The sequence below is a fragment of the Leiobunum rupestre genome, chromosome 8, assembly GCF_980474605.1.
Source record: "Leiobunum rupestre chromosome 8, qqLeiRupe1.1.hap1, whole genome shotgun sequence".
NCBI classification, from domain to species: domain Eukaryota; kingdom Metazoa; phylum Arthropoda; class Arachnida; order Opiliones; family Sclerosomatidae; genus Leiobunum; species Leiobunum rupestre.
In genome coordinates, this window is record NC_143391.1 from 46732670 (window position 1) to 46746524 (window position 13855).

At 36.6% G+C, this 13855-nt stretch overlaps 1 protein-coding gene across 1 annotated transcript in view; it reads right to left on the reverse strand.

Annotated features, from left to right (window-relative positions):
- Positions 1 to 9352: 9352 nt before the first annotated feature.
- Positions 9353 to 13855, reverse strand: part of LOC149933526 (nose resistant to fluoxetine protein 6-like) — a 144877-nt gene continuing 140374 nt past the window's right edge. The window contains exons 11-15 of the mRNA XM_090157320.1: positions 11178 to 11300; positions 10992 to 11112; positions 9932 to 10118; positions 9725 to 9867; positions 9353 to 9622 (exon numbers count right to left, since the gene is read on the reverse strand). Coding sequence (XP_090013446.1) covers positions 9377 to 9622; positions 9725 to 9867; positions 9932 to 10118; positions 10992 to 11112; positions 11178 to 11300 — 820 coding nt within the window. The 3' untranslated portion in view covers positions 9353 to 9376. The remainder of the gene's footprint in view (positions 9623 to 9724; positions 9868 to 9931; positions 10119 to 10991; positions 11113 to 11177; positions 11301 to 13855) is intronic.

The window sequence follows — 13855 nt, forward strand, 5'->3', positions numbered from 1 at the left end:
GATAACCTTTTCGATAAACTGGGAACATTTTTTTTTACAAAATAAAATTATTAACAATTATAGGCATGTAGATAGGAGTCGCCAGTCAAGTAGGAGTTCTGTTAAACTCGAGTTTTTTATTCCCACCCTCCAACACAGCCTCCCCGGGCCGCCATCCCTCTCTCTTTAGCACAGACTCACAGAGAGGATAGACTGACAAAACTATCAACTCGGTACTTCCTCATTATTTTGGTAAATAATTATATTATTATTATTTAATATTTTTGGTTTTATAGAAAAAAAAGGTTCCCAGTTTATCGAAAAGTTATCGTACAAATGTCCAATGACTCCCTTAAGATTTTGAAAAGATATCGGACATTTGCGAAATGTGACAAGTGAGTGTGCTTATTTCATGCCCTGCGCCTTATCAAAGGTTCAAATGTTTTTTATTTTGCCCATAGAGATAGAAAAGAAATAGAGGGAAGATTACCGCGTTAAGGCACCCCTGTTTTTGACCGGGAAAATTCATCCCCCCCCCCCCCACGCGCATGAATGAAAGCGGAGATGCGCAGAATTTGCAACGCCATCTATCCTTCCTTTGTTTACATCAAAGACAGTTGATTTTCCAAAAGGCATATGTATTTCATTTCACCGCGCGTCGATGGCGCCACGTAATCTGCCCATCTCATGGCTTCCTACTTTGGAGAAAAGTGGGTCGGCACTCGCGGTCAACTTCGCCATATACATTAGGGCCTCTATTTATTTATTATCTATGATTTTGCCTAATAAAATACACCTTTTTGAAACAGGGTGGCTCCAGTGGCAGCGCAGCAACTCAATTATAACTTTACAAAAAATTTTAAAAAAATTTGAAAAAAGGAATTTACATGGGAAATTAGTAATGGAATCGTGAAGGATTTTTCATGCCACGGTCAACTAATTTCTGTTCTCGCTGCACTCGCACGTGCAGCTAGAGCAGATCTAAGTTTTCCGAGGCCATGCACAAATTCATCCACGCTTTTGAAGTTGGCTGTGGCCATGCACAAATCATAGCCGTCTGTAATACAGGCCATATTATGAACATTTATTTTTTTTTTCCAATCTGGCTCTTGGCTTCCGCATTTTATAACCGCCAGATGTCGGTAATATGGAGAAAAAACCATCCGCGTGACGTTAGCTTGCTAGTCAACAACTGCATTTAAACGGTGGCGCGTGTGATTTTTCAAACGTTTTAATTCATCAAGCTAAGGCTTATTTGTTCACTTTCTATGATAACGTTACGCGTGTAATGAAATTGATCTGCTTTTATTTAGTTCCCCCATGGTTCATTATTGTTTGATAAAAAATTGCTTGTCGACTAAAAAGCAAACTGACGCCGATTTAACTAAAGTTAGTTTCACAAATTTCCTTAAAATGAAAAACTTCGACGGAAATGGGAACCGACAATTTTCGAGAAGATTCCTAATGACAATGCAAATAAACCAGTTACCTTGAATTTAGACGAACCTCAGCGTATTTGTAGTAAGCATTTCTTAGTTAAAATTTTGTACAAGCATGCGCTGGGATATATTGTGATAATACTCACTCTATTAACTTGTTTAATATTGTTAAAATCAAACATGTTAACTGATACAGTATTTTGTGATGTATTCACAATCAAAAATGTTTTAAATGATAAAGTACTTGGTTATATTTTCATAATTACATGATATTTTAAGGCTTAGGGTGAAACAAAATGTTAACTTTTAAAATTCCCGCTTCTTATTTTCCCCATATTACCGCCATTTGTTGGGTTTCAAAAAATCGTAATGTCGTGAAATATACTAACATCATCCTGTAGAATTTTCAGCTTTATATTTGGTTAAAAAATCAGCTTTTAGTGCTAAAATTGCCATTTCAGTTTAGTAGAAATTACAAGAGGTTTTCCTATAAAAACCAACAAAAGGTTTTCGGTGAAATATAATATCACCGTCCTGTAGAATTTTCAGCTTCATATTTGGTTAAAAAATCAGCTTTTAGTGCTAAAATTGCAATTTCAGTTTAGTAGAAATTACAAGAGGTTTTCCTATAAAAACCACCAGATGTTTTCGGTGAAATATAATATCACCGTCCTGTAGAATTTACAGCTTTATATTTGGTTAAAAAACAGCTTTTAGTGCTAAAATTGTAATTTCGGTTTAGTAGAAATTACAAGAGGTTTTCCTATAAAAACCACCAGATGTTTTCGGTGAAATATAATATCACCGTCCGGTAGAATTTGCAGCTTTATATTTAGTTAAAAAAACAGTTTTTAATGCTAAAATTACAATTTTGTTTTATTGGAAATTACAATTGTAAAAATTATCAGATATAATCGATAAAGCAATTTTACAGGATAATACTTCAAATATACAGTACAATCCTGGCTACTCCAGTTGCCAGGATTTCCTGTAGTTTCAACTAGACAAATTTCTCTCAGTGTACGACTGTCTTCCAGGTGTGCCAGTGATGCTGGAATGGAGCTCGAAAACCCTAATTGGGCTATTTGATAAATAAAATGTGCGAAGAAAAATCGGGTTGAGCAACTCTATAGAGTTCAGAGCTGTCGAAAGGTTTTAATTATATCGTGTTTAGCAGAGCTACAATATAGTGATCCCGAGCTTGAGCTTGTCTGAGAATTTTGATCGCCGGTCAGATCGGGGCCAACTCAAATTGAGGGCCAAAGTGGGAAAATTTGGCATTAATGGGAAATGAGGCCAACACGATTGCATAGCCGGTGGGGCCAACTACTAGCCAGTCCCGGTCCGGCCCGGTTCATGATGATGACTACAAAAGGGATCTTGAAGGCGAACTATTAGCATTGGAGTTGAAGCGCAAATTGTTAGCAAGATGCGGTCCCTAAGCTAATATTGGATATCGCTTCCAAGAAAATGAAAATAGTGTTGAAAGAAAAGCACTTGAAAGAAAAATGGTAGTCAATGATCTTCTAAAACCCACGCCTTTAAGCGAAATAAGAAACTTTAATCAAGCTAAATCCATACTACGTATTGGAAATTAAAATGAAAGTACCGTTCTCAATGAAAAATCCGAGGAAAAACCCAGTCATGAGAGTATCCCAACAACAATTTTCAAATCTAATTGCACTCTATAACTTTAAAAAATTACCCAAACTACCTATCCAAAGTGCTCCACTGCTTAGTAATGATATTGAGGAAACCCGCGCAAGGAATTAGAAAGAGTAAAGAGAGAGACAAGAGAGTTGGAATCTCATTATTCTCATGTGAGGAAAACACCATCAATTGTAAATTGATATTAAAGATGCAAATGTTAAAGAAATCAAGGTGCTGGTTAAAGAATTGAAGAAAAAAACTATTCTTACCGTGCGAACCATTTTCACCAAACATCAATGAAGAAAAAGGTACGATGGACAAACGAATTACTCTCTATATGGCATTCACATTGCGATATTTTGGCCTAAGGGCATATGTCTTCCTGAAGGATATCTTGAAATTTCCCTTGCCATCCATTACTACTTTACAGAAGTAGGTATCATCTATTGATTTAACTCAGGGTACCTCGAATGATGTATTAAGAATTATGAAGAAAGGTTGACGGAAAATGAGAAGGTATGAGCATTAGCTTTGATGAAGTAAAATTCAAGACAATGTACGAATATGACCTGAAGAAAGCTAAAATTGTAGGACCCTTTTCCCAAATGCAAGTTGTACTCGCTCGTGATCTTTTTGGGAAATGGATGCAACTAATTTACTTGTAATTTAACCAAAACAATTCGAAAAACATTATTTTCTCACTTATACAGATCTTTTCAACGTTGGCTACAGACTCTTTTTCGCGTATTTTCTCATCCTTCGCACAGTCCATAGGTGGTTTCTTCTAACTTAACTTACAGCAGGGTCTTTGGAGGGAACTTGGCCTCCGGGTTGAATCATCGAGATTAAAAACCTTGATAACTATCCACCAACAGTCAATCCTGAATCAAAGATTATTTTTTTTGCTAATGTTACCCACTTACTGAGTAACTCATGATACTCACGACGACGCAGTAAAACTATTCAGAAAAATATCAGGCATTAAACAACCTACCACCAAGCAACAATATATCCAACTACAATACAATTTACACCTAGTCATATAACAAATTCTCAAATGTTAACTCAAAAAAATGAACTCATAGGATTGGAATTTGTTGCAGGATTGGGGGAAAAAATTTCTTTCAAAATATCCTGAACAATCTTAGGCTGATCACATTTATTGCGTTCCTTCTTGAATTAGTCAGCTGTCCTCCGGAGGCTTAACTCAACCTTCCGCTTATTTCTCGAGTTTAAAGCGTATCATCAAGATAACATATGAAAAAAATCTAATGTCAAAACTCACAAATTTAATTCAATTTGAAATTCCAGAGTTCCATAAAGAAATTATTCATAGCAACATTTAAGTCCGTACATTTAATCAAATTAAATATCCCAATAAGATTTCAATTGCTAAAAAGAGTGAAACAAACAATCACAAAGAAACTGATGAAGGCAGGATGAGATTTAAGAAAATGAAGAAGATTGTAACGTAGAAGTGTGCAAACCTTAATTAGAGTTCATTTCTCAAATGTTCCTACTAGTAAAATTTTATAATGTTTATTTATCTTGCAAATGTATTTTAACTTGTGATATTTTGGCAAAAGAGTTTCTCTTTCGTCCATATATATAATATATATATATATTTCATTCTTATAAAAAATATATTACTTTTACAAAATATATTATATATTAAAATAAAAATTATATATTAAAGTATATCATGTATTAAAATATACAGGGTGTTTCAAAAGGTTATACAAAAATTTTAAGGAGTTGTAGGGGTGAATTGAGAAGTATGCCTGTTTTTTTCCCATTTTCCTAGGATGAGTTAAAGAGCGCCAGAGAGCTTCAAAGTGTGGCCCCTGGAAGTAGGCTGTAACAAGCGCAAAACCAAGCAGCAGGGAAATGCGAACATTGAGGTTTGAGTTCGTGTGATATGTAAAAAGGACATTGTAAACAAATCGAGGTAGCCAGCGTAAAAACGAAAACTTAAACAGTATTTAAAGTCGTGATGGATCGGGATTTCTCATCACTTTCAAACTGGCGGCTATTCATTTCGTGTATGGACTAGCGGATGGCCATGCTTTGGCTGCTCAACGTATCTACCAGGACAGGTACCCGAACCGGCGCATCCCCGTGCTTGTTGCAGCCTACTTCCACGGGCTAGTAGGCCCCACTTTGAAGCTCTGGCGCTCTTTTAACTCATCGTGGGAAAATGGAAAAAACAGGTATAATTCTCAACTCACCCTGTATATTATGTATTTAAATATATATTATATATTAAAAAATAAATTAAATATTTAAAATATATTAATTTTCCTTAATGTGTTTCAATAGAAAACTTTGTGTGCTTCCGATCTTTTTCCGAACCGAGTGACGTCACATTTCCTCTAGAGTAACAGCCAATCGCTAAGCATTTGGCATAATAGACCCCTCACATTTTCTCACTTTCAGCGCGTGCACATGCACGTTTTAATTTAAAAATCATTGTTAGTCTTATCTTCGCCTCGAACGCATCTGTGCCAAAGAAACGCCGCCTATTTTCAATACAAAACGTTACATTTCACCTTTTCGTTCGTTGTCTACGCTAGAGTAATTATGAAGCTGATCAATTACACATCTATTTATGAATTATGGCCATGGTTGTGAAAATTTAAATCCTAAATTTGGATAATTTAAAATATTTTTTAAAAAAGAAGTATTATCGAAAGAACTTTGATTGACTTGTCTACTGCGATTATATATTTTTTGCCCTTAAGCCACTCAATAGAAATATCATTCCATAATCTTGAAAATTATATTTCTTCTTTGATTTAATGAAGGACGCTACTAATTAGCAAATACGCTTAAGTAAAACATTCACGTACAAAAAGAGGTAATTTAGTACATTTTCCCGAAAACATCCTGTTAGAATTAAACGGCTTTAAAATATTATTTCAAACTAATGGTTTTAGTCTCTGCACGTTAAAATTGCACCTATATACTTTCTTAAACTAATAAATTTAATGTTAAAGAAAATTACGCAATAGCCAAAATTTTCTATAAGTTTAAAATGTTTCGGGGCCCCTTAGAATGATGCAATTTAAAGACCATTTCAGCCTCCGTCACAATAGGGGTACAAAGTTTTACCAGATGGAACTAAAAGTCTGAAACCTAGAAATTTGTCGAATTTTCCATGAGTTGAAAGTTTGTTTACAGACTTTGATCTTAAAATAATACCTGTCAAATAAAGGTACAAGGAAATAGCAGACGAATTTTGAACTTTACTGTTTTTATTTCAACTATTGCACAAACATAATTTTGAATGAGCAGACAGCTTTAACGCTTTCACGCTTTTCCTTTAAGACTCAGTTGGTATGTGGCGATACGTCATGGTTTAAATGGAACTGGAATGAGGTCTGTTCGATACCGTTCCAGTAAACTACGAACGCACAGCCGACAAGGGAATCGATCTTCGACCCGTCGGTGTAGAGTTCGTAGAAGGTATTAGTAGGGTCGCTAGTATTGCATGGATGACCTAGCCGGCTAGCTATATCGTATCGAAGAGCTCGAACTTTGCTTCTTTGAGCAGTTAGCTGTGGGTTACACCACGGGACAGATTTGAACCGGCGACCAGTTTTTGGACACATATGCAAGTCACGAACCTGACGCGCGGTGGTGGTATAAGTAGATACGAAAGATTCCAAATCCACCGTAGAAGAGAGAGGAAGAGTATCTAGCGGAAGGAAAGCCTCCTTGGCCGAAGCCTCAAAGGCAACCCAATCCACTCCTTTTAGGTTATACTGGTGTTTACGGTATTTGTCATCCAGCGGAGGAACGGTAGAAGTTCCTATTGACCATGATAAATAGCGGGGGTCACTGAGCGAAGGCTCCACCAAAACCGCCCATTTAGTAATAAGTGGGGCGAGGTCGTTGGATACTATAGTTAGGTCGATCCAGCTGGAATGATCATTGTGGAAAAAGATTGGATTAGAGTTTTATTCGTTTTGTATATAAAAGGTCCGTTTGATTTAGAAATTCTACAACGGTATCCCCACGGTTATCAGTCGTCGGGGAGCCCCAAAGATCATGTTTGGCGTTAAAATCTCCACAAATGCATTGTTTAGAGGTTTTATAAGTGCGGATTAGCTCGGTTACTCTGTTCAAAATCGGACCAATATATTAATATCACTGTAGAGGACCACTAAGTCAAAAATAAGGTTAATTATAGCTATACCACGTTTAGTTTCTGCTTCGTGACAGAGGCGACAGGTTAGGGGAAATCCCATAACCTTCGAATCTCTGACCATTGGTTCCGGGAAGACCAGAATATCGATTTTATGATTAAGGACGCACTCCCGAGCTGCAGCTGTGGCAGCCCGGCAATGCGCCAGATTAATCTGGGCGCAAGAAATCATAGAAAGTACCTAAGAAAAGATTGATGGAGAACCTCCTATACAGTTGGTTGATCATAATCAGTGCGTAATTTTCGCAGTTCGACTTCTCGTTTAAAGAGTGGGCAGTTCGAATCTATGGATTGATGGGTGGTTCGGTATTTCGTACCATTGGTTTTGTTGTGTTCCGCGCAAGCACGGCAACACTTTGTTTTGGACTGACAGTCCTTGTAGGAGTGTTCCTCTAAATAGTTAGTGCAAAATTGGGTCGCGGAACCCTTCAGGGGACAGTCTTTCTGTTGGTGACCGACCAAACAACATTTAAAGCATTTGGGTACGTAAAAATATTCCTTAATTGGATAGTTGGTCCATCCAATAAAGAGTTTCCCCTTGTCCATGAGGACCTTGTAGACCTCCGGAGTAACTTCGAGTACCCAATTTGTTGATTTTTTACAATTTCCGTAGAGAGGGTACTTGGCTGCAAGATCCAGTGGATCTAAATCTGCTTTATACCGAGTATTAAACGTTATCAGTGTTAGCGGTTTATTTTTTGGAACGTGCTAGTGTGAAATTAAATGCATTTATCAAGTCAAGGCCATAGATAACGATTTGTTTACTAGAACATCATTTACGCGATTTATGTATAACATAATTAATATTTTTCACTTTCACCATATAATGACCAACGGCCAATGCTTCGATGGTATATCCTAATAACGAAGAGATTTTCAAGTATACAGTCTATTTTAGCGCCTTTTTCCTCAAATGAAATGTACTTAATAATATAAGCAAGCCATTTTTATTTATGTTATTGAGATTTAGATCTATTTGGGTGGGGTGGTGACGTGAAGTAATAATATTATAAACTACAAATTCCACTATTTAATTTTGTTCCGTTTTAATTTAATAGTTGTTTAAAACATGACTGATACTTCATGGTATTCTTGATTTTATTAAAAACAGTTAAAATTTACATGTTTCCGAAGCTTTCGGGTTCGAGACCCCTCGTCAAGCGGTATTTTGAAAACTGAATAATTTTACAGATTGAATTACAAATTGTGGAATTTTCGATACAGAGATTAACATTTCTCATACAAATAAGTTTTTTATGATTTAATTTTTAGGTCTCCCCAATTTTTAATACAAATTTTACCCTTGTCTAAATTTAATTCTCCCATATTTTTAATTGCTACTGCCTCTTTAAAATCTCTTTTAAAATAATGTTGTTCTTTAAAAAAAATATCACCGTTATCAAAATCCATATTATGCCCTTTTGTCGCCCATATATGGATTTTGATAACGGTGATATTGTTTTTAAAGAACAACATTATTTTAAAAGAGATTTTAAAGAGGCAGTAGCAATTAAAAATATGGGAGAATTAAATTTAGACAAGGGTAAAATTTGTATTAAAAATTGGGGAGACCTAAAAATTAAATCATAAAAAACTTATTTGTATGAGAAATGTTAATCTCTGTATCGAAAATTCCACAATTTGTAATTCAATCTGTAAAATTATTCAGTTTTCAAAATACCGCTTGACGAGGGGTCTCGAACCCGAAAGCTTCGGAAACATGTAAATTTTAACTGTTTTTAATAAAATCAAGAATACCATGAAGTATCAGTCATGTTTTAAACAACTATTAAATTAATATTTTAAACCATGGTAAATAAAAATTTTAACTTATACGATTGTTCCGTTTTAGTTAAATATTAAGCGGTAATTATATACAAAGAAGGGGTTCTCGAACAAGGAGTAATCGAAATTATGAATCATACATTAAATTTAAATATGGCACCCCAAAAGAGGGTTATTTATGTCCTCTTTTTTGCCATGCCGACTATTTTAATTGGCATTTTAGACTATTATATATAGTGCTGTTTAAATGGCACGTATAAAATTTGTACTGCCGCGCAAATTATGCCGTAATACAAGTTCTTTAACTGTTTGAAATTTACAAGTCAATTTTTAAAGCTTTATTATCAACACCCAACTGTCCGTTGATTGAAAGTGCGCGCGAATCGCGGTATTTTTCTTCGTTCTGAGATTTTTCGACGGCCTTCTGGGGTTTCCCCTCGCTTCCTCTCCTCAACCACGAACAGAAGACGCGTTCCAACTCGATGCAGGGTGCTTCGTAGAACAGCCTCAAAAACACGGACAGTATGTGACTGGCGATCATTGTCCCGAAAAAACCCCACACCTGAAAATAATATGGCATTACGTTATAAAAGGTATTGAAATCGTCCGCTCAAAAAGCAGGGTCGACCCATTAGTAACGCGTAGGAAAAATGTTAGTGCTTACCCGTTGGCTGTTCGTAAAATCTTCGTTTCCCAATCTGGTCAAGCCATAAACTTGGTAAATTAAAGGATGAACCACGTATATCAAGTAGGAAATTTTGACCAGTGGCTGGAATCCTGGCCATGAAAGTAATTCGTTCACGTAACCTGATATTAAGAGATTTAATTAGGAAAATCTAATTTAAATCTTAATTTTTCATTAATATCGTACTTCCTTTTCCGACGTAGCAAGAGAAGACAACCCAGGCCAGACAAACACCCCAAACTGTCCTCTGGGATGCTGAGAACATTATGGCTTCGACCATGCTGTACGGAACGTCGTTGTTCCACGGATAGACTGCGTAAACTACCGTAACACCGATAGCAAAAGCCGCAATCCATCCCAATACAGCGTAACACTGCCAGAAAATATATGCACCAAAATTATCTTAGTTATCTAATTATCAATATTAACAATAATTAGAAATCAAACCGGAGCCGTATTATCTCCTTAAAAGAATTCAAAACTCGATAAACTGAAGACGAGACGAACACGACTCATACGCTTTTGTTATAATAGGCAATATTGGGCTTTGCTTGTAGTGCTGATATTGTACCATGCTCAGCAATTCTTAATCTTAAGTCCTATTCACGGATCGAGCTGCTCCGTCTGAATGCACAAACAAACGCTTTTGTTGGCTAAGGTTTAAACGATTCTCGATTTTTATGGTCTTGGCAAGCAACTAATATTAAACTAAAATTAAATGATAATACCAATTTGGAATACCGTTATTAATGTAAATTGACATATATGTAATAGAAAATAAACTTTTAAACAATTCTTCGCCCATACATAAACCAAAATTATTTTAGTTATAATTTCCAAGGTTTTATTACTAATCCTAATTTTAAATAAGAAGAACGAGTAGGAACCTTGAGACATTGTAGGCTGAAACAACCACAAAACCAAGCAGCAGGGAAACGCGAACATTAAGGTTTGGTTCCGTGGGATAGGTAAAAAAGGACTTTGTAAACAAATCGAGGTAACTAGCGTAAAAAAAGTAAACTTAAACAGTATTCAAAGTCCCTGCTGCCTGGTTTTGCGCTTGTTGCAGCCTACTTCTAGGGGCTAGTAGGCCACACTTTGAAGCTCTCTGGCGCTCTTTTAACTCATCGTAGGAAAATGGGGAAAAAACAGGCATACTTATCAACTCACCCCTACAACTCCTTAAAATGTTTACATATCCTTTTGAAACACCCTGTATATATAGATACAATGGAAATATATTTACGTTTGATAAAGTGACCTTTTTGTTCCGAGCAAGATACGTTCCCAGGAACAGTCCGACGGCGTATATTCCCAGATGGACGTGCGGTTTGACGTATACGTAACTGCCGTACTCTAAGAAAGCCCTGCGTCAGAAACGAAAACCTTTATCCGTCAATTTGTTCGAGCCACACGTGAACTGTGAACTTACTCCACGTCCACAAATGCCAAAACCGCCCCCGGAGGGAACTCTTTGATGTAAGTGATTAGTCCACTAGAAAATACACACCCGAACATCATGAGACCGAGAAACACCATTCCGTACGTCGACTTCCTGCAAAGATCCGTCACGATTATTTGAGGATGATTTGCAATATTTCAGGTGATTATTTCTTCATGATTTTATGATAAACGTTGCGTGAGATTACAGTAATTCATAGACTCCCGCTCGATGGAGTCATAATAGAATCCTATTTGCCTGCTCTAGGGTGTGCTGACTTACACCCCTTACCAACGTTTTACATCACGTTGTAAATTGTAATTTAAAATTTGTCGAAATTAAATTGCAGGGAAATATTGAACCGAGCTGCGATTGTGAACTTTAAAGATAACTTTGTTAAGGCTAATTTAGCCTTGAATCGTGACATCTAATTACCTAATCAACTTACCAAAACAATTTTAAGCATTAGTTAAAGATAAATATATAAATCAAAGACGCTTGCTTGGAAATATAAATCCAAATTTGAAGAAGCGATTTCCAAACCAATTTAGCGTGTTGGCTTTCTTCGCGATAATTTTTTTTATTCTTGAGCAAAAGGTCGATTAGTTGATGAAAATTAATATTGAATCCAGAAGAACGCTGTGGTTACTCGTCATATCGACATGGAGCCTTGGAGGGTGAGTTTAAAAAAAGAGGATTACTTGAATAGTATAAAGAAGTAAATAAGTGCGATGATGAAACACTGCATGTCGACTGCCAGATACCAAAAATGTCCCAGGCACTGAAATAGAAGAAGATGTAAGAAAAAATAAATGTTAATGTTTAGTCTTCTAAAGCTACAACTGGTACAATTTAAGCTTCTAAGAACGTTCCAGTCTTCCAAGCAGACGGTCACGAACTAACATTTTTTTATAAAGAACGTTTTGGCAGCGTTCTTACATGTTGGGTCGATGGCATCCAATTATTGATGAATAAAAAGTTCCACCACGAATGCCTTATACACATATCAACTTTATCTCCTATGATTTCTTTGTAGTCTGGCCCGCTGCCCACCAGTGGAAGCACAATCACTATTCCGGTCGCAACAACCATCATTGGTAGAAACCTTAAATTTTTGCGCAATATTAAAAAAAATATTTAATAGTTTAATAATCTCAATATCTCGTAAAAACTAGTCTTTTCCTATTGGAGCCTGCTAAATTAGTTTTAGTAGGAAACTATACAGGGTCTTTTTTTTTGCTCGGAAAAGTGTTTTTTTTCAAAAACTATTTATAGTACCGATTTCAAATTTGGAAGGTCAATTCTCTATACCGGGGGACATCAGTTTGAGAAATTTGAGCGTTTTCGGTAATGTTTTTCACCAATTTTGAAAAATTATTTTTCGACCACTAGGTGCGAGATAAAAAATTTCTATTATAAAGTTGTAGGCCGTCATCGAAAACCCTTAAAAATTGTTCACTCGACGAAAAACAACTTATTTATCAGTGAAAATTCGAGCTTGAAAAATTTACAAGTTGGTGAAACCAAATTACGATTGTTTGAAACGATAATTGAAAAGGGAACAAGTCTAATACAAACGTAGTAGAGTTTTCACACTTGAAAAAATGTACACGTTTGGTTTTTAAATGCAGATATTTTATTCACATAAATTTTTACAAAACATTTTCAATAATATCACCATTCGCTGCAACACAGGTTTGTGCGCGGACAATTAAGTTCTCAAACGCTTTCTCTACCATTTCTGGTGTGACGTCTCGGCAAGCACTGATTATTCGTCTAATGAGTTCCTCCCTAGTTTCAATGGGCGTGGCGTATACCTTTGCTTTAACGAATCCCCAGAGAAAATAATCCAGCGGTGTTAGGTCAGGTGACCTTGCTGGCCAATGCACTGGACCATTTCTCCCTATCCACCTTTCAGGAAACTCGTTGTTGAGGTGCTCAGTTACTTGCCGGGAAAAATGCGGAGGGGCGCCATCTTGCTGAAACCACAACTGACGTCTTTCAGCCAATGGAAGGTCGTCGATTGCGTCACTCAGTTCGTTCTGTAGAAAATGTAAATACCTTTGGCCGTTGAGGTTCGTCGGCAGGAAAAAGGGACCAATCAAACGGTTTCCAACAAGTCCAACCCAAACATTGACCCGTTCAAATTGAACCTGGTGATGATATTCAAAACCCCAATGTGGGTTGATGTCAGACCAAAGATGGCTGTTTTGATGATTAAAGGGCCCATCTCTAGAAAATGACGCTTCGTCGGCGAACAAAACATGGCGCAAAAATTGTCTATCTTCTTGGACAGCATTTAGTAACCAGTTGCTAAATTCATAACGTCTTTGATGGTCTCCGTCAATTAGTCCTTGGTGGAGCGTAGCTCTGTATGGGTGATAGCGATTCTTACGAAGAATTTTCCACACACGATTTGCAGAACAACCCAAATCAGCAGCGGCGTTAGCGCAACTGTGACGAGGATATGCCACAAAGTACGCGAGTACATTGTTCTCGAAGTCTAAATCCGGTTGACCCAATCCGCGAAACCTAGGTTGCAAGTTACCAAATTGATTGATATCGTGAATTGCTCGTCTTACTGTATTTACAGATGGTGCTCCATTTGGATGTCTTTCTGCGAAGATTTCAGTCACTCTTCTAAGGTTTTGCGCTGCTTCTCCATAGTA